We start from the raw sequence: 21,997 nt of genomic DNA, 5'->3' as shown, positions 1-21,997 counted from the left end.
ACCTCTGATCAGACTAGAGCATCTCCAGACCATGGACCCGACTTTAGTGCGCTCGAGTTTCCCTCCAGGCCCTGTAATTTCCGTCTGGGAACACAAGCGTTTGTGCTCGACTGAGTGTGATCATACATCAATTTGGGTCTGGACATCAACCTGGGTATGACGTTTTGACACCTTTATTTTGCCACGAATTTATCTTGTTAAAATCTTGATAATCAAAAAAGAAGCTTTGAGTTTAATGAAGCTTGCTTTCAAATCATCATTTGTGAACCCTCATCCAATATACAAGAGTGAAGTTTTTTTGGCGCCTGCCGCGAAAACCTGGAACTCCTATTGCAGAAGAGTGGTTGCAGTCAACACTCATCTATTGTAACGGATTATGCATTCTTATGAGCCTGTATAGTTCTCAAATTTTTCATTTTATTAGGAATTTTAATATGAATTTCTATCCCGTGAGTTCTGATGCATCAAATCTTTCGTGATTTTCTCGCTATGAAAAAGTTGCGTGAAATGGCTTTGAAAATGACATTTGTGGCTTAATTTTTTTGATATGAGAACAATCATAAGGAAACTTTGCCATGTGTGGCAACATTAGAAATATTCTGTGAACAAGCAATGTAGTCTTTCTTGATACAGAGATACAATGAAATCTAGCATGTCAAGTACATTAAATTTCCTGGTTACATGATAAGAAAATATTTAATTGGATATGTACCGGTGCAACCAAGCAATTCATATAATTGTGCGCGTGCAGGAAGTGAAGTGTTAACCCGTAGCCGAGATAGCCCAATTTTTTCTACGACGTTGCTGGGGGTCTGGGTGGATAATACAAACATAGTGGGTAGTGCAACTGGTACCCTGAACAAGGGTAATCATCGAGGCCAGCGTATGCTGGATCTGTAGGGTAGCTCTGAGCTGTGCACATCTCGTCTCTCACGTCAAGTTTATCACCTGTAATTGCGAGTTGTTAGCAGAGATAGTTTTTCCCGACTGATTAAATTTTGATATTAGATTGTAAAACTTTTATTTTAACCGACTTACTTTCGAAAATCTGACATGAGTAGAAGTTATAGCATTGCATTAAACAGTCGATTACAATTTTGAACAGTCTAGGAAAACTTTGCAGATTACCTGCAATTAATGTAAAATACAGTTCAATTGAGATCAAAAGAGTTCCAGGCATCAGATTTTCTCAACTAGAGTTTTAACGAGGTTCATTTTTGATTCATTTATTATGCGAGCAATAGTGAGACGCTATAAGGGACCGCGAAGAAAAGATCGAGCGAAAACAGTTGAAAGTTTTCTCAACCTATTATCATAAGCCTGATCTGATCCACGCAAATGACAAATGAGTCACGCACAAATAAGTCCAGGGCACTGGTTTGGTAAAAAAAATGCTCCCTGACGCCCCGAGGAGTTGAGTTCATTGCATAACTAAAACCACGTCGTACTGAGTTGACATACTCAGCATAGTCGCTGTTTTCTGCACATATGTACTAAGATCAGGAAAATATAAGCGAATGCAAGAAAACGGCGACAAGCTCAAACGCTGATATTTCTGTCCTTAGTTTTCGCATTTTAAGTGTGCGTAAAATGATGACACTTTATTGATTCTACTCCTTTGATCTCGTCGCTGATTTAATCTAGTATTTTGTTTTGGGTCGCCAACTTAGGCATTGCTACTGTCGCCCATTTTTGCATCAAGAAATTGGCCAATTTTGTTTTAATTTCTTAACGTTTTGTCTACAATGTTAGCTTTGTCACTAATTTTAGCAAATGTGCTTTTCAAAGCGTATTGTTCTTGTGGTATAATAGTACCTTCATCTTAAAAGTTTTAGTTTTGAGTTGCTAAATTAAGTTAATCCATTATCATTTATCTAGTTCATTTCGCTCTTTAAAATTTGTTCAATTTGTAAAGTTAGATTTCTGAAGATCAAATCCTAAGATTTCACGTCGTTAAAATTTGTTTACAAATTGTTGCATGATTGAATGTCTGTTCATAAATCTTGTAAAGATTTGCCGCTTTAAGTTGTCTGATGATATGAATAAGTTATTGTTCAACCATTTTAATTCTTTCAATTTCATTCTTCTGCAATTCATAATTCAAATCAGTTGACTAAATTCTTTTCTCGAAATCGTTCCGCCAAAGTCTAATCTATACGATTCAAAAGTAAACTGTATTTCGCTAAGCGAAACACTAGTACAAAATAGAAGTGCGATTCCGCTCCGCCAAATCGGGATTTATTTTGTAACTAGAATAATTAAATTCCACTCGACAAAATTTAGCATTGATTCGCTCCGCGAATTTACAGCTAAACACTCGCTTGTAGTTCAATCTAATTGGCGTCGCCGATCAACCAATCCTACAGTTTCTCATTTTGTACGACATGGCGCAGCCAGCTCGCGAATCCCGAAAAACACCTCTATCGATAGAGCCATTTTGGGAACGGCCGACTTCTGACCCACCAATCAGATGGGAGAAATGGAGAATACAAGTGAAATTAGCGATTCTCGCTCGGGAAAACATCACAATCGATACATTGTTGCAACCTAAACCGACAGAAGTTCGTTTGCCGGCAGAACCGAAATATGAGGCATCAATCGAAGATGCGACAGAGGAAACAGAAAGAGACAGACGAATTCGAAATAATCAATTGAAATTGCAGTGGGAGCTCAAATGTCAGAAAATAATTGAGGCAGGAATACTTTGTGGAGAACGACCATGGAACTTGTGTGACCAAAAATGCGTCTCTCTGTTATACTTAAGTATAGGCACGGAAGGACGACGTCTGCTAACACAAAAATTCCCACATGACAATATCTATGATTTGTCAACCCTCAAACTTTGGGAAATGATGGAGATCGCCTTCATTCGCCCAAGAAACATTACATTCGATAGATATGTCTTCTTTTCCAGAAAACAAAAGAAGGGCGAATCAGTTGAGCAATTCTACAGTGTTCTAAAGGAGCTAGCAGAAAACTGCGATTTTGAAAACCGCGAGGAGGCCATAATAAGGGATATCTTCATTACAAACATGTTAGACGACGACATTCAACGAGAGCTACTTCGAGATACGGTAGAACCAGAAAGAGCTCTCAGTATTGCAGTGAACATGGAAATGGGCAACCAAAATCAACAACGGATTTCATCCAACAATGGAGGAAACGGCAACGCAGTAAACGCGATACAACAGAATAGTCGATTTCGCGGCGCGGGTGCGCGTGGTAATCAATCGACAAGGATAACAACGAACCGCACCTCCATTGGACAATGCCGTGGCTGTGGTCAAAGTTGGACACCAACACATCGTCAGGTTTGCCCCGCCATGGGTAAGAAATGTAATTATTGTGGTTTGCAAAACCATTTTGCAAAAGTATGTCGTCGACGAATTAATAATTCGAGAACTAATCAACAAAATAATCGAATTAACACAGTAGAAAATGTAGAAACTTCAAATCAAAGTTCAAGTCAAGAAAACCAAAATGTTAACTACATAAACTATAATGAGGAAACCCACTCAGACTACGATTCCTCTGACGATAACTATGTCGCTACTATCGAAAACGTTGATTCACCGAATATAACTTTGCAAAATTTATCAATCATTATTGGTAACACAAATTGTGACTTACTACTTGATTCCGGTAGTGGCTGTACCATAATAAACATGTCATTAGCAAGAGAAATAATGTTCAACTGTATCCAATCCCAATGGTCAGAGAAAAAGCCACAAGAATTGAAGTCTTTTTCGAATGATATAGTTCAACCACTTGGAACATTGAAAACTCCTGTAAAATGCAACGACTGGTATATCTCGAAAGCAAGAATTACAGTAGTACCTGACGGATTTAGACCAATATTAGGAAGAGACCTTTTTGACCAATTAGGCATTACAATCACTCAAAAACCTTGTCCAAAAATCGAAGCTAACAACGTGGATCAAACGTGCGTAATAAAAAAATCACTAGCAAAAGAGTTTCCTGAACTAATATCACGAATTGGCAAATCAAAAAATCATACAGTAAACTCCAAATTTCACAGAAACTATCGAGTTGTACATCAAAAAGGAAGAAAAGTACCAATACACCTCCAACCAAAAGTAAAAATCGAGTTAGAAAAACTGCTTAATGAAGGACACATAGAAAAATTAAACAATTGTTCAGATCAATTTTTCATATCCCCAATAGTCATCACTGTGAAAAAGGATCAGTCAATAAAAATAGCACTGGATTCAAAAATTCTCAACAAAGCGATTCATAAAAACAAGTACCAAATGCCGAACATTGACTCACTAATTCAAACTATTTCGCAAACACTGTCATCGGCGCCGCAAGAGACCGCATATTTTACAACGCTTGATCTGCAGTACGCGTACAGCCAACTCAATTTACATGACGATACGGCCCGCCATTGTAACTTTAATATTGTTAGTGGAGATATGACAGGAACATATCGATTTAAAACGGGATTTTACGGATTAACAGATATGCCAGCAGAATTTCAAAAAGCTATTGACTGTACTCTTGCGGGTTTGGAAAATACATTCTGTTTTTTGGACGACATATTAATAGTAAGCAGAGGAAGAATCGAAAAACACTTGGATTTGGTACAAAAATGCTTAATAAGACTTGACCAAGAAAATCTGCGAATTAATTTGGCAAAATGTCATTTTGCTAAAGACAAAATTGAATGGCTAGGTCACAACATTACACAGTCAGGTGTAACACCTCTCTCAAGTAAAACAGACGCAATTGAAAAATTAGCAGCACCAACTAACCTCAAAAAACTTAGATCGTTTATGGGGTCACTTCATCACTTAGGAAAATTCATTCCGAAACTGTCTCAACTATGTTACCCTCTTAGACCTTTGTTAAAGAAAAACACTAAGTTCATCTGGACGGACGAGCACGAAAAACACTTTTGCTTAATTAAAGAGAGAATTGCGGAAACAACGGAAAATAAACATTTCAATCCAGAGTTAGAAACACGAATTAAATGCGATGCTTCACGTAAAGGATTAGGATGTGCATTGGAGCAACGAACGCCTAATGGTTGGCACACTGTAGCATTCGCATCGCGATTTCTTAATTCAGTAGAAGATAGATACAGTGTTAACGAACTCGAACTCCTAGGGGTGGTTTGGTCTATCGAACATTTTAAATACTATCTCTACGGAAAACCATTCACCGTCATCACTGATCATAGAGCCCTCTTATGAATAATGCGAGAAAATAGATCTAATAAGCCATACAATAGCAGATTAACACGTTGTGTGGACCGATTATTGCCATTTGATTTTTCAATTGACCATCTTCCTGGCTCAAAAATGGGCTTAGTGGATTACATTTCTCGCGACCCACATCAACAAGCTGCCAATATATCTACATACGATGAACAATTCATAGTAGCAAAATTGGACGTAATTAAGCGCGGCGCGAAACGCTTTCTATTAAATGCTGAAAATTACGTTGATTTCGCAGCGCGAAATCCACCCACAAAATGCGACGAGAATAATCTAAATTCCATTAACAAATTTGGTAGTGAATTGGCACCGCGAAATCCAGAACATTCTAATATTATGCTAACTGACAATTCAATTAGCGAATTAAGCCCAATTAATGCAAATACCAAACCCAAAATTGAAATAGCCAACATTCCAAACTCGCTTTCTGCCTACAATCGCTCAGCTGATCACTCGCATAGTAATTTAAACAATTTCCAGCGAATAGCCCAAAAATTTAGACAAGTTTACATGATGTCCCAGCCGAATTCCGACGAAGAAACGCTCATGTCTGTTAAGCAATCCACTCCATCAAGAGTTCGCTTCGCGGATGCAGGGCCCTCAATTGCATCAACCGCTCCAATTGTCCCAGCCGCACCTAGTACCCCAACAACACCGACAACAGACACAACAGGCACTTCCACTTCAGTCGACGAGTTATATCTAGACTCGTTTAATTTCGCGTTATCGAAAATATTTTCCAGCTCTCTGATGGCGAGTCTAACGACAAAAGACGCAATACTTAAAGAAATTCGTGACTGTATCCTCACAGGTAACGAGGATCGTTGTAAGCAGATCTCGCCGTACATACACAGTTACTGGAAAGATCTTCATGTGAAGAGTGGGTGTGTATGTATTGACGATAGAATAGCACTCCCGCACACAATAAAAGACGCCTATGTGGACGCAATCCACGCCACGCATCCGGGTACATGGGGCATGACAGACATGGCATCGCACGCGTGGTGGCCATATATGCATCGTGATTTGGCCACAAAGACGGCGAAGTGCAACCCGTGTGTGAAAATCGGTAAAAATTTAAAATCTATAATACCAACTAAAAAATGGGCACCATTAAGACTATGTAAAGTTCCCAATGAAGAAATTCAAATTGATTTTGGCGGACCCATATATAATGAGAAAAATCAAGAAGTCTACTTTCTTGCATGTATTGACCGATTTTCAAAATTTCCATCAGCTGAGGTATTTGAAAACGCGAATGCAGATAACATTTTGAAATTCCTTCAAGAATACGTTTTATTACACGGTATACCCCGTGCAATTAGACTAGATCAAGCTAGATGTCAAACGGGCCAGCGAATTAAAGCATTCTGTAATCAAAATAATATAGAGCTAATTGAAGCACCAATACACGATCACAGAGCTATTGGCTTAGTGGAGAGGCTAATTCAAACAATCAAGAATCGTCTAGCATGTATTAAAACGGCGGCACGAAATCAATTTAATATAAAGGCTTCAATAAATTCAATAATATATCAACTGCGAATCTGTCGTCAAAAGACGATAAACATATCACCATTTGAAGCACATTTTGGTCGAAAAGCAAATACGCCTTTAAGTAACATAACAACAAAGCCAGACCCTAAAAGTCTAACATACAATAACATTCTAAATAAATATTTAGATCTGGAGACAGTTAGATGGGATCAACTAATTAAAGATGAGAATTGGACGAACGAAGAAAGGAGTGACACAGAAGTGGAGGACAACAAATTTCACTTATGTAAAGATGCGGAAAAACGACAACAAAAAGACCCTAACAAAGAGTCCCGCTTCATCCTACATCCGGATGTATGTCAACCACTACCGAGGACAGAGACTTCACTAGAGTTAAAACTGGCAAAGAAACGACCAAGGACTAAAAGGTCCAAGAAGAGTCTAGATGGACTCTATGAAGTATTGGCCCCCGGTTCCTCTGTAATTAAAACAGACGAACACACGTCTGTCATAAAAGAGCCTGGCAAACGAGAAGTCACAATCCGGAACTCCAATTTGGCTAAATTTGGGACAAAAGCAGAGAGGGGGACAGAACTTCAAGCCTATGCCAATAGGAGACCAAAGATTCCAACAGGAAAAACTACGGAGGAGCTTATTAACAATCATGCAAAAGAGTCGCGAAGAAAAATTGAGGGAGGAAAGAAAATGAAACACCGTCGAATCGCTGATGATATCAGCACTGTGTCGTCCATCCACTCTAACGTAACACGGGCACTACGAGTAAAGATGCCGATTCAACCAAAGCGTCATGTATCAATCGCGCCGCCAAATCAACAACCAGATCAAGATATTCAATCCGCAGCGCCAATAGACCTCCCCACATCTAGTATCGTAATAGCAGAACCGCCAAGTCGACCCAAAAGAAAAGCCGCTAGTAAAGCCTCTGCTATTCTAATGCCCGCCAAACGAACACGAGCATCAATTTCGGTCACTGAAACTGACGAATCGGCAGCTTCGTCACAAACATGCCCCCCAATGACATCCAGTTCAAGTGTAACAGGAAAACAAAAAAGACGGCAGAAATTGAAACAACAACAAATAGAAAACAAAACTCTAATCTCGCAGATTCAAACGGCCGCTTCACAAACCCAACATGTAGAATCGGACTATACAGTGCCGCCATGCTCACCAACTCCCGCTTTTCCAGTTCAATACTACGTTTCACCAAACTACGAAGGACCTGAGGTGTCGATGACAGTTGGCGAGGCGGAACGTTATTATGAGAGCGAGAGTGACTGATCTGAAAAATATCTCAAAATAAACATTACTCAAAAACTTCATTTAAACTCTCAAAACTTTATGGTATTAATTAATTAACAAGTACATATTTTACTAATTTTCTGCTAAATAATTCTCATTATTTACTTCTCCAAAGGGGGAAATGTGGTATAATAGTACCTTCATCTTAAAAGTTTTAGTTTTGAGTTGCTAAATTAAGTTAATCCATTATCATTTATCTAGTTCATTTCGCTCTTTAAAATTTGTTCAATTTGTAAAGTTAGATTTCTGAAGATCAAATCCTAAGATTTCACGTCGTTAAAATTTGTTTACAAATTGTTGCATGATTGAATGTCTGTTCATAAATCTTGTAAAGATTTGCCGCTTTAAGTTGTCTGATGATATGAATAAGTTATTGTTCAACCATTTTAATTCTTTCAATTTCATTCTTCTGCAATTCATAATTCAAATCAGTTGACTAAATTCTTTTCTCGAAATCGTTCCGCCAAAGTCTAATCTATACGATTCAAAAGTAAACTGTATTTCGCTAAGCGAAACACTAGTACAAAATAGAAGTGCGATTCCGCTCAGCCAAATCGGGATTTATTTTGTAACTAGAATAATTAAATTCCACTCGACAAAATTTAGCATTGATTCGCTCCGCGAATTTACAGCTAAACACTCGCTTGTAGTTCAATCTAATTGGCGTCGCCGATCAACCAATCCTACAGTTTCTCATTTTGTACGACAGTTCTCCTCAAAGTGTGACTTGTGCTCTGGCTTTTCTAGGAACAATATAATTTTTATTCGAACCAGTTTGCCACCCCAGAAACTTGGCAGTTGTGATTTTGGCTTAACGTGTGGAAAAATGTTGGTGTACAAACAAAAGGGTGACATTTGAATTAACAGGCATTATTTCGAATTGCTATGAGTAGAACTCAAAAACTATAATGAAATGGCTGTCCCCAAAAATTGTCCAAATATGGCGTAAAATACTTTAATGACTCATTGAGTTCAGGTTTATTCGCGCCATTTGGCAGCTTTTATAAGCCAACATTCAAAAGTTTATTTTTAGTTATGCTGATACCAACAATTAATATGTTCCATATTTACTTGTTGAAGAGGAGAAAAGATAATCGTGAAAATTTACAAAAATCTTGAATCTATTGAGCAACACAAAGACGTAATGGAAAAAAGTCCCAATTGGCACTCCGAAAAACACTGCACGAGTAAGGGTATTGAAAAGTCCGCATTCTATACACCAGTGAAAACCCGAAAACAGAGAGAAAAAACCCGTTCATTCTGCAACAGTGAGGAATTAAGTTAGTGTTATGTATGGCAGTTAGACCAACATAATCTTCCTACGTAATTTAGGATGCCAAAAATTTATCTATGCTGGTAAAAATTCTAGGGAAGTGTTTGTCGAAAAGGCAGAAGTAGACATGTCTTTTGATTTCTGACGATCGTTTTTTTCTCATTGGTTTGACGAGAAAGAATGTATTACTTTGTATTATTTAGAGTGTGAAATATTTAAGGGGAGTATTTTTTCCTGAAGAAAAGTATTCAGTATAGTTAGTCATTATTACCAATAATTTTGGTGAATTCATTATTCAAATACAATTTTATCAATAAATTTGAGAAATTGTTTATGGCAGGCTGTACTTTGAATGATTTTCCGCTTCATCTTACGATCAGAGTAAACTGTAGTTAGGGGATTTGTGAACAGTGATCACGGTAGGGAGTTGTTATTTAATAGAATACAATAATAAAATGGCTTACAACTTCAGCAGCTAACGTTATATAAAAAAAACTCTTGAAAATGTTTCATGCTGCAATATAAAATTGCGTTACAGCTATTCAGAAACATCAAGCTCGAGACTCGATGCGAAAGGTCTTTTTGAAGATATGTGGGAGACTCAGAACTTCCTCGATTTAAACAGATTCACGTTTATAACATGAATTTGCATGCTATCTCGGCTAGCTGCGCAATACGCTGTCACCCAGTCAGTTTGACCAGAAAAGAGCGCGCTAATATAGCTAATAAGGTAGAGCAAGATACGTTCGTTTTAATCAACTTATGGCATTGGAAAAGACGAATCCAGATGGAAGAAATTTTGGTAGGGAGAAACCTGAGAAAGAGTTACGGGTATGGTATCTGAATCTCTCTGAATATTTGTGGGCCCACGGATTCTCATTAACAATCTGACTTTTCGTCGTTTTAAGGTCCTCTACTTTCAGATTGTGACTTTCTTCCTGTTAAGGGAGATGATTCGAAATTTTTGATCCATTCATTTCTGAGATGAAAATGCTTGCATCGCTGATTTGTCCTAGGAAAGGGTTTTCTGAAGTGGTTTTTTCCCGTTTGGAAATATGGACTTGTTGACTTTTTTTCCAGACCCACACAACGCCAACTTAACACCAGTTGAGGTGTGCGTTGATTATAGGCGTTGATGAGGGGCTGAAGTAAGAAAATTGATGAGATCATGAGATGCATGCTTCACAAAAGAGTTAAAACAGTTATGACTTGCTGAAGAACAATCAAGTCTCTGGTAGCACTGCTGAAATCCTCTGTCAACTGAGAAAAAAACGTTTTTCTGAACCAACTTCGTCTCTTGCTTCCTGCACATATTTCCTTTCCAGCACTTGAAAATCAGAGCTCAATTTGGGTCTGGACCTAAACCTGGAAATATCTTTTAGACGAGTATGCGGAAAATCTATACTAATTTAGGAAAAGTTTTACTGATAATGAAGCATTAAAATTGAGATTTTTCTCATTTATCTGTTTAGGAATATTTTCTGGGCAGGCTGCCCAGAAGCGATAGAGGTAAAAATGAGTAACGCGAAAACAACGTAAAAGTGGGGAAAACTTTGAAAGCAAGCTGAAGTCTGATCTTGACTGTTCGTCTGCCTAAAAAACGAAAGTAGAAAGGATCCTATTTTTACACATAGCTCAAATTTGATTTTCATTGGTTATCGTCCGTATTTATTTGATATCATTTTCGAGAGTCAGGTGGAAAATGATCCAGAGGGATCAATTACAACACAGTAGCCGGCACATAGTCACCGAAACCAGCAATGCCGACTCACATGACGACACTTTATAAAATTACGGAGAAGTTCTGTCACACGTCCATGCACCCATTTTTATTGGCTATCGACGAAAGAGCAAAGGACCTTTTGAAAACCTTTTCACTCAGGATGAAGCTACTCACAGCAGCTACTTAATGAAAACAATATCGTTTCGGGTCTTTCCAATTATCCCCCACGATATTACAGCTCCCATTACTGTATTAATATGATAATTGAGCCATAAAGACATACCCACTAAGCTGTGGGATACCTTCAGACAATATACCCGGGTCGAGATATTTTCTTTAAGAAAATATGTAAGCGCTGAAATGCGCTGATATGTATTGCGCTGAAATGCGCTGATTTTTTAGAATTTTCAGCCCAAAAGCTTTAAATAGTAATGCGCTGAAAACCACTGAATTTTTAGAGAAACTAGCGTTGACACGCTGTTCTTCAGAGCCGTAGACATAACTTAATCCACTGCGCCATTGATTCCTGATATGGTCCCCAATTATTTTTTGATTTTATAAATATAAAGAGTTTTTTAGTAAGAAATGCGCTCAATCTCTGCGCATTTATTACACAATTTTAACGCATTTCGGCGTTTTTTGGCGCATTCCTTTCAAAACGGTAATCGTTAACGTAAGAACAATTGAAATAGTACGAAATTCAGGAATCAGTGCCAAAAAGCGTTGAAATCCAGTGAATTTAGTTATGAATTGAGCTGAAAGTTGAATGCATTTCTTACAAAGTTTGCGCACATATTAGCTTTTTATAAACTGGAGCTTTTTCAAAGTTCAATGTTTTTAAGCGAATCTCACCGCATTCAGCTCATTTGTTACATAATTTTAGCACAATCGACGCTTTTCTTACAAATTAAAGCAAAATTATTTAGTATGAACCCTCAAAAAATATTGGAAGGGACAATAAGTAAGAGATTTTCCCAATCGGAGACGTATGAAGTATCATAAAAATTACCAATTTAAATAGGCTCTACATATCTGACGTTGATAATGCACTGATAAGCAACTAGAAAAAGAGGGTTTAATGGGTGCATTAACCAGTACTAACGCAATGACTCAAAGGGCCAATATAGCGTATAGCCGACAAGTGACAACAGCATTCACCAGTGCTTCCCAAATTCAAAAAATCTACAGATGTCCCAATGCAGTATTTTTTTTTTGAAAATATTCCAAAAGTTGATCGGACGCAGCATATATTTTTTCAATATTTCAGCTCTGAGTGACCCATAGATGTCAGCGCAATTTCAGGGCATTATTCATTAGGAAGTCCACTGAAGGTGCTCAAATTATGCACGAAAAGAGCTGAACCCACTGAAATGCTTTGAAACGCGCTGAAATATGCTGATTTTATGCAAAATTTCATAATAATACGCTGAAGTGCGATGAAATTTTAAAAGGAATGCCTTCACATTCCTGAGCAATTCATAAATGAAATCAGTCAACGTTAATGTTTTTTCGAAAATTCACCGGTTTTCAGTGCATTTCTTGCAAATTTTCAGAGCATCTTCAATTCAGATTTTGGCGCTGATGTTTCTGAAAAAAGAGTATTGTGAAAAACTGATGATCTAGAACGAGTTTGCAATTTTCAATTAAGTTTATTTAAATATAACTTGTGTGAGCGCACAAAAAGTAGTAATTTTAAAGGCTTATGTGGGATCCTCAAGAAATATTTTAGCTGAAAATTTAACTACATATCACAAAGTTCTGAAAAGCCATTATTTTTTGTAATTTTACATTTGCAATATGATGTTTTAGTTAATAACTATTAATTTGAGGTCCTTCAATGCTGTTATTTATAAACTATTTTTTGTTTCTTGCTATTAATTAAACTATCGACAATTTTCGCGGAGAATAGTAACAAATGCGCGTATGATGTTGGGAAATTATGCCCAATTCTACCTAATGCCATCATACCCAATGCCATTACATCCAATGCCATTAAAACCACTGCCACTTTAATTTACACTATTGTTGAAACTACCATAGTAACTATTTGTCGAAATGGCCAACTATAGGTCACAATGGCACTTGATTTGAAATTATCACAACCGAACATGGGATTATATTGTCCACTACTTAAGCATGTTAAAACTTCCTTGTAATGGAGGCTGCTGATTGGTAATTGGATAATTGAACAAAAAGATTTAAAAAAAGCATTGGATAAATGGCACTGGGTAATATGGCATTGGGTAAATGGCTGGTTGGATCTAATGGCATTGGGTATAATGCAATTGAACAAAACGGAATTCTGTAGACTGTAATGTAAGATGCGAGTTTATATCCTCAATAAACACAGAAGTTTGCCAAGAAAAGGTACCTGGTGATCGACACTGTGTGGAACAAACCTGGTTGGTCATCGTTTCTCCAAAAATCTTCCGACATTTGTGTTGAATAATAGGAGAAAAGAGACCTGTCTTTTCGAATAGCTTCGTTTTCGCTGCTCAGTGTCCCGTTTTCCAATGGAGCAGGTTTAGTCCGCTTGAACTCTGAAATCAAATGGTTCGTTACATGACGCCGCAGAGGTATACCCAAATCGTCACGGGCAAGTTTTCCCGATCTGTGCATCTCTTGTACGTTTATCTTATGTTAATATAATGAAAATGCAACAACCTTGCAAAAATTAGATAAGTCAGCAAAAAACAGGCACAATCGAAGGGAATTGCGCAACCCGTGTCCGCAAAAGTGTCCAAATTTTAAACGCGAATTTAAGATATAAGCTGTGTGTAATTTTTTTTGCGCGCTACGCATCAAAGGTCTGCTCGTATTTTGTATCTCTTTTTTGCAACCATGATAACTCTTTTTCGCACTGAATGTATCTAATTTTTGCCATGAATTTATCTATAATCAGCAATTAGGCCTATTTTAAAGCGCGTTTGTTAATTGATAGCAATTTGTTAATTAAATGGTGTTTGTTAATTAAATGGGGTTTACTTTCCAAAAATATACCATATAGGGCTCAAATTTAGCACAAAGTTTTTATTTTGATGTGAGTTGTAGATTGGGAAATGGAATTGGCATCACTCAAAGCTCTTTTTACGCAAATAAATTTTTGACAAATAAATTAACTTCTTTTAATGAAACACCTGTATCTTTTCAGGATAAAGGAAACTGATAAAAGCATCAGCTTATACTCTTGATTGTCGCCTCACTATTTAGTTATGGTTTATCATGCTTATATTTGTTTTCATGCTTGACTGTTTGAGATAATTTTATTAAAATTTGACAGATCACTTATTTCTGAAAAGCCCTTCAGTTTTATAATTTTTCTTTTGCTATTGGCTAATTCATCAAAAAACTTTGTTTTTAGTAAATTGTTTTATATAGAGATCAAAGGATTACCTGTAGCAACTTATCAACCCTTCTTATTTGTAAAAAGAACGAAAAAATGAACAGACTGAAATTTCGGTAAGTCGCATGTGAATTGACTTCTGTTTTTTCTTGCCAATGTTGATTTAATGAGTGGTTGCATTTGAATTCACAAAATGAATTGTTAAACTGAGTTTGTTCAACATTTTTTTATTCTATTTACAGGTTTACAGGCGTTTAGCACTGTTTTCTGAAAAATGCCTCCATTCGGCGTCTGTTTTGGATGACCATTTTTTCTGAAAATTCTTCAATCGCTGGAACACCTTTTGCGACTTTTCACAGTTTTACAGGGGTCTATTGATTTTTGAATCAACATTTTTTTGTGCCTATTTACAGGTTTAAAGGTGGCTATTAATTTTTTCGAAACAAAGTGACTTCAGAAAGGTACAAAATGTTAGGAAGCTTAACGTGAACAAATATACATAAAAGGACTACAGCTCTATTCGTGCAGTGGATAAAGTGAATTAATTTAACAAAAACAAACTTCTACTACTACTACAAAATTACTTTGTCTTTTAAGCTGTTTCTATTTTAATCACTCAATTAAATTTCTATTAAAGTGCTTTGTACGAAGTATTAAATCACTCTTGCATGTTCAAAAAGCGCTCTTTTAGTTAGGCTCAATTGCAGATTAGAGATAGATTTATTGCGTAAAACAGATACCTAAAATGAGCGGAAACCTGCTGAAAGACCTGTCACCTATTTTAAACTTTTAAGATATCTCTATTTCGCGATATGAAGCGACTCCTTTTGCAAAGAATACGATACAAAGCTTGTCTCCTAATTTCGTCGTTTTGTCGTCTATTTTTTGAGCAATTTTTACTAAGGCAGCAATTTTGAGGTACACCTCTGCGTGGTAATGTAATGGTCTTATAATATATTTATCATCAAAAAAATTTTGCAATATATCTGCCAACAGATAAAAAATAAAAATTTACCAACCATACAACGTAAATTTACCAAAATTTACGTTGCAATAGTGACAACAAAGAGTATTAATAATGTGTTTTTGATAGTTGCTTCCAAAGTCAAGGCTTTTAAAAGTGATGCCCAATGGCAGTGATGAAAATAAAGTTCTACAAACTTGATTGTTTGACAATTTTTGCTATTTTAAAATAAAATAAAAAAAATAGGCTACAAATTGACACCTGAATTGCCAAGAAGATTTGCTAAGTTTCAGCAAATTGTGGAAAAATTGTTTTGGAGCGATCAAACTATGTTGCATATCGACTTCACAACTTGAAAAGTTTACGGAAAAAATGTTTGACCTTTTGTTATTCATTCGGTCCCATTAAACAACGTTTTCTAAATTCGGAAACAGTTTTAGAAGTTACTGAGCAACAGCAAATTTAACAAAATTTGCGTATTTTGTCTGTTAGGTTGAGATTATATCTTGTCGTTTTTTCTACAAGCTTTGGAAGTTAACCTGAGAGCTAGTTCATTTTCAACAGATAAAAAAAGTGTATTGTTTTTGAAAAATTATGAATTGAACAAATAAGGATTCTGGATATGATATGGATCTGGTTTGGAGTATTCACAGAAATTGATGTTTTATGATCTCTGATTTTCTCCGAGGACACAAGTTTTTTGATCAACAATTATTGGTGGGGTATTGGTAGGCTATGGGATTAATCAACATAAAGAGACACGAAAGCTTTCCAGTAGTAACCGAACCTCATATGTCCGCTTTCTTTGTAATATATGGAGCAAGTCACTAGAGAAAAATTGCAATGAGATTTTGGCAGTCAACTTGCAATAAACAACAACAAAACTCCGGTTCGAGGTGCCAACGATACAAATCGCTAAAAATGTAACATCTGCGGTGAATGCGGTCAAAAGATGTAAAACTTGCCATTGTTAGAGTTGTGTTCGATAAATGCGGATGAATGGCAAATCCTCCAAAAATTCACCACCCGTTTAACTGGAAAAAACCAGCGCACAATATATTGTAAAAAAATAATAGTGGCGAATGCGTTGAGAGCATTAAAGAAAAATTTGCCGCTAACAATTGCGAATCTCAAACAAATTTACTGCCAAACCTCACAAATATCTTAACTGCTGAGATTGATGCAAAAAAGATATAAGAATAGCGGCAAATGCGTTGAGAGTGGTGAAAAGAAATCAGCACTAAAAACCTCAATCAGTAGAAACAGTTATTGAAATGAAATCAAATGCATATTCAGAGATCCCCTATGTATGAAAACATCAAGAACTTTCGGGGTAGCTTCTCTAGAACAAATTTAGATTTTGATCAGTTGAAGTAGTGGTGAGAAAAAAATTTACCCCAAGCAAATCTCACGTCCATCCCCATGTAATCACTGTACATTTTTTGCGGTGAAGTTTTGTAATTTTTGCAATTTTAGCTGTGAAATTTTCATTTTTGCCGTGTACCTATGGTACCGGTGAACCATTTTTTTCATCGCTAAGAATGAAAAAAGTTCTCCACTAAAATTGCTAATGTTAAAAACATCAACGCATATGTCTTCCATGAACTTTATTGAATCTGATTTAATTTTTAAAAAAATTAGAATAAAAGTAGGCGACAGAAGACGCAGTCGAATAAAAATCCCTTGACATGTAGGGGTGAGAGTTTCGAAACGGCGTACGGTAATTTTTTTTTGGAAGAATACCCGTGAAAGCATTCAAAATAAAATTTCACCGCTGCAAGGTGCAAATCTTGAAAAAAAATCACCGCTAAACATCGCAAGTCTTGCCAAAACTCTGCGCTTTAACCGGTTTCATCCCTAAAAGATGCAGGCTCTTTGTGGTGAAATAATCTTATTCAACGCTATTTACCGCAGTTCTGTCATTACTTTTTGACAAAAACCTCGACACTGGAAAATACTTTTTGATCTTGCAATGTTCTTTAGGATTTCAAAGCTTCAAGACAAAAGTCCAGAGATAAACAATTTTTTCCAAATTTTCTTAATTGCAACTACTGTTGCATAGCAACTACGTTAAGTGTACCTATTTTGCTCAGACCGCCAGATTGCTGCAATTTGTTTTCATCTAAAATGAACGCTTTTGAATTGCTAAATTTTTTTGTTGGGAAACAGATTAAGAACGGGGGTATTTGAGTTTTGTTTTACCGCAAACCGCAAATTTACGGTTTTGTATGATAAAACAGTAAACAAACCTTTTTTCTTAAAACTACACATTTTCCTATTATGAATAACGGTTACTTTGACCTGTTTGTTTCAGAAGAAGAATTCTTCAAATTTTTTATTCACACAAATTAGATTTTAAATAATGACAGCAAACTTCGTTGCTTGATCTTGACGTATTAAATATAAACGCCTAAACTAGGCTTTTATCATTCTGGCTCTAAGTGCCTCACAGACTTCGACCAACCTTATAGATTTTTCAGTCAGAACAGTCCATTAGAAATTTTTCTGTGTAATCTTCAAAAAACGAGATTGAAATCAGAGTTTTCAGTCGGTTTCGATGGAAATGACGTTTCTAAAGACAAATAGGAAACTATGATGGCAATAGTGAATTGAAAATTTGTTTGTTGTGGTTTTTGTCTGAATGTTTTTTTCAGAGGATTGTAACTAAACTCCGAGGAAGGAAACTATAGAACAAACATATGATAACTAAATCGCGAAGAACAAGAACCTCAAAAATGCTTTTGAAGAGATATATGTTGCTGTCCTTTCCCAAAAAATGAAAAGTGAAACCTCTTTCATTTGACCGAGAAATTCTCCTCCAATTAAACTATATTAACCCAAGGTTGACAAAAAAAACAAAAATAGAGTAAGAGGGCTTCCGGAAAAAGAATTCAGATATTTCACCCAGACGATCAAAGGTAATCCATGAAAAATAACAATGACATTTTCCAACCCTTTTATGAAATTAAGATCAAATTGACGAATTTAGTGTTCAGTGGATCAAAAAAAGCAAAATTCTAAATAATCAATCTAATCTTTTTTCTAAATATTTACTTTTTGTGATAACAATATGGCAGCTCTCAAAAAGTCGTCTGATACAAATTTTTCCATAATGACTCATACCAAATCATAGATTATCCAATGGAGCAATTCATTCCAAGACAATCGCACAAAATGAAACCAGTTAAAAAAATAAAATCTCACATGTTTGACTCAAAAGCAATAGTGTTTGCAAAAACTTTTTTTCAAATCAGTGACTCTGTATGCGATTAAAAAAACAACAAAACACCAAATATACAGAAAAGTTGCATTTATTTAAGTAGAAACCAAAGTATTAAAGTCCAAGTAAGCAGTGCTGTTAAACTTTTGACACTCAAATTTGTTTCTGAATTGCACAAAACAGAACAGCAAAAAACCCTGCTAACTTCAAAAATAGACATACAAACTCATCAATATGCACTCCTTTTTTCTCAATCCGTTCTCTGCGTCTGAACTGTGTTCAGCAGATTATAATAAACATGTTTTTTCAGATTCATTGAATTCTAAATGCTTCACAGCCAGTTATCTGGTTTAAAGAACACAGTCGCCATAACTCCCCTTCATTTCGTGAACTCCTATTGCTTGGTAAAACCAAGAGAATCCCAAAAAACTCATGTCATTTATCACTATTGCAGTAATAACTCCTGCAGAACGAAAAGAAGGAAAACCTCAGTAAACAACCTACCAGTCCAGTAACCAGCTTCATCGCCGCTCCGCAAAACTCCCTTGGAGACAACCCACTCACGAACAGCGTCCATGTCAGCCTTAATAAAAAAACATTCAAATAATGTACCGTACAAAAATATGTGTAAATCTGTACTGGGCAACTCTAAAGACATTTGCAAATCCATACTGATTCTTAGATTTACGAATGTTTTTCTTATGAATTCTTTGAGCCTTAGGTGAATTGTGATTTCACAAATATCAGGCTTGACTTAACTCTTTTCAGAGAAGAAAACTCAAAGAGCTGGTTTTAACCATGGTTCTCCAGATGCGCGTAACTTTGATCTTAAATTTCGACGACTAAGATAAGATCTTGTTTCACCAAAAAGAAAGTGTATTTTTTTTGCCGTTAATGCTTTAAGTGTCCTGAATTGACGCACTTCCAAGCTTGATTTTGAAACTGATCTGACAAAAAACTGAAAAAAACTTGATATTTAGTGTGGCAGCATATTTTATGGGAAACTGGTCGTCCTGAAACGGTCCATAAATTTTTTCATTGCGTTTCTACGCTAAGTAAGATACCATAAAAGTGAATTTTATCTTTTTTTGACATTTAATTAATTCAAAGCGTGATCATGGAACTGATTTGACAAAAGAACTGAAACGAAATTGGATAATTTGAGCATATTTTAGGAAAATTTGGTAACCATTCAGCGGTCCATAATTTTTTTGTGGAGTTTTACGTAAAGTAAGATACCATAAAAGTGAACTCTATGTTTTTTAAGTTTAATGGATCCAAAACTGGGCTTTTGGCTTGATTAGAAAGAAAATTCAAAAAATTGTCATTTTTTATTGCAGCCTCTTTTATGGAAAATTTGTAATAATAAAATTGTCCATAAAACAATTTTTATGGCGTTTTATGGTAAGTACGGCACCATAAAAGTAAAGTACTGAAAATTTAATTACCATGCACATAAACGTTGTTTTGGAACTGCACGTGGCCTTTTGGACTGTTTGTCAGCGAAACTAGAAATTTTTTTGATCGTTGTATGTTTAGTAAGTTTCCATGAAATCCATTTATGGCGTTTTATGGTTGGTGAGTTTCTTTTATAATGGTCAACCCGAGTTATAAGAAATGTGGTTCCTTAGGCTGACAAATAGAGCTTTAAGAGTTGTATTTTTGTATGATCTATGTTAAATTGAACTCAAAATTATGTAAGGTCTGCCCTTATAAACGCATAATTCAACGAGTTGACCGCAAAATTATGTAAGAAAATTGCTATGATATTTCTGACTTGTCAACGCTAGTTACCGCTCATCTTCCCGAGCGAATTAACACCTAATTAGTGGGGATTAGTGTGTAATGCGTATTCCACTCCTATTTATTGGGGAAAAGAGAATAAAAGTTTAACCCTTATAAAATTACTCTGTATTTACACTCATATTTTTATTCTTTTTACAATCTTTGCAAAGAGTTTGCTGTAGGGTGGTCTGATAAAAATTTACACTCCTTCAATTTTACCATTATAAGCAAATCGAAATGTCTAATGAACGTAGCAGTGGGCGCAATGGTTAATGGAGACAGAGAAAGTAACACATTCGACAAAGAGAAGATGAGGGATCAAGCCTCACTACTTCCGTCCATTTTTTAAAAAATTTTAATTCCAATCATTACATTCTTCTGCCCTTAATTAAGCGATAAAAGGGTGTATTTTTTTTTATTTAAACACTCTTAAAACTTTGTCCCCATCATTTTTGGGGGAAATCCATGTGCCTGGTTACATAAATTGGGCAAAACTCCTCGGCGCGAGAATTGAAGAGTTTTTTATTTTTATCTGTGCTTGTCGTTCTTTTTGTTGTTGTGAGAAATATACCTGATAAGGATAGATCTCAATTGATTCCCCGAGACGTATAATTTAAGCCCTTAAAAGATTTCAGTTTCTAGCTAACTGTTTCAAAGGTTTTCAATTTAATTTCAAACGAAGTAAAATATTTTTTTTTCAATTGTCTATTTTTTGTTCTGATTTTTGTAACCATGGGGCTCAAACTGAACAAGAATTCTCAACTTCTTTTGTTGATTCAAAAACTAATTTTTCTGTTGGTTGTATGTTTTGACTGATGGCTTCGACCATTTAATCTCATAAGTATTTGAGCTTTTAATAATCGCTTTTAATACTGTTCGTTATTTTGTTTGCTTTTGTTGTAATCTCTAAGTAGTCCTATCAATAAGAATACCACTTAATGTCCAGATGAAAAACAAGTGATGATTTAAATTTCTTGCAGATAGCATCTCATATTCATCAACACAGTGGTTTCTTAAAATTGTTTATGAAGTTTTGGCTCCTTCCTTTGTTTGTTATCATTTTGTCGTATTGCGACTTAATTTTTTTAAAAACAGGCGCAGTCAGTTTCATGAGGCGTTGAAAGTTAGTCTATTTCTTTTAGTTGAAATCCTATGTTAACTATGAGTGTCCAAAAAACTTGTTTTCAAAAACGTGGCCATTTTTTCAAACATCTTTCTGTCGACTCTCAGCTTTGTCTATGTAAACAATTCGCAATCCGTTTATAGTGGGCTATAAATTAATCTTCATAACGTCCCGGTTTTGGCCAATTGTTTACATTAATTACATAAATTGTCTGTAATTTCCTTTATATTTGCGCATTTTATTGGCTTTTAAAATGAAAAATTGCACATATATATATATATATATATATATATATATATATATATATATATATATATATATATATATATATATATATATATATCCTAAATATGCCAAGGAGCTTTGACAAATTGCGCATTTGAACAATTTTAATGGATTCAGTGATAAACTTATCGACTTATGGTTTTAACGAATCCAGTGCATTTTTTGCGCAAAGTTTACATGAACGTTTTGATTTTGCAGATATTTGTTCTTCGTTTCAACATCAT

The 21,997-nt window shown here is 35.7% G+C and overlaps 1 protein-coding gene across 1 annotated transcript; it reads right to left on the bottom strand.

Moving 5' to 3' along the window:
- Positions 1-650: 650 nt before the first annotated feature.
- Positions 651-19,170, bottom strand: LOC142348554 (uncharacterized). The gene is made up of 3 exons (XM_075399939.1): positions 19,085-19,170; positions 13,453-13,593; positions 651-948 (listed from the first exon to the last, which is right to left on the bottom strand). The coding sequence occupies exons 1-3, from the start codon at positions 19,155-19,157 to the stop codon at positions 794-796; spliced, it is 369 nt and encodes a 122-aa protein (XP_075256054.1). The 5' UTR covers positions 19,158-19,170; the 3' UTR covers positions 651-793.
- Between the last annotated feature and the right edge of the window lie 2,827 nt (positions 19,171-21,997).

This window comes from Convolutriloba macropyga, chromosome 10 (assembly GCF_964194025.1).
Source record: "Convolutriloba macropyga chromosome 10, txConMacr16.3, whole genome shotgun sequence".
Taxonomy (NCBI): Eukaryota; Metazoa; Xenacoelomorpha; order Acoela; family Convolutidae; genus Convolutriloba; species Convolutriloba macropyga.
The sequence above is the reverse complement of the archived record's forward strand: the minus strand, read 5'-3'. Positions and strand labels throughout refer to the sequence as shown.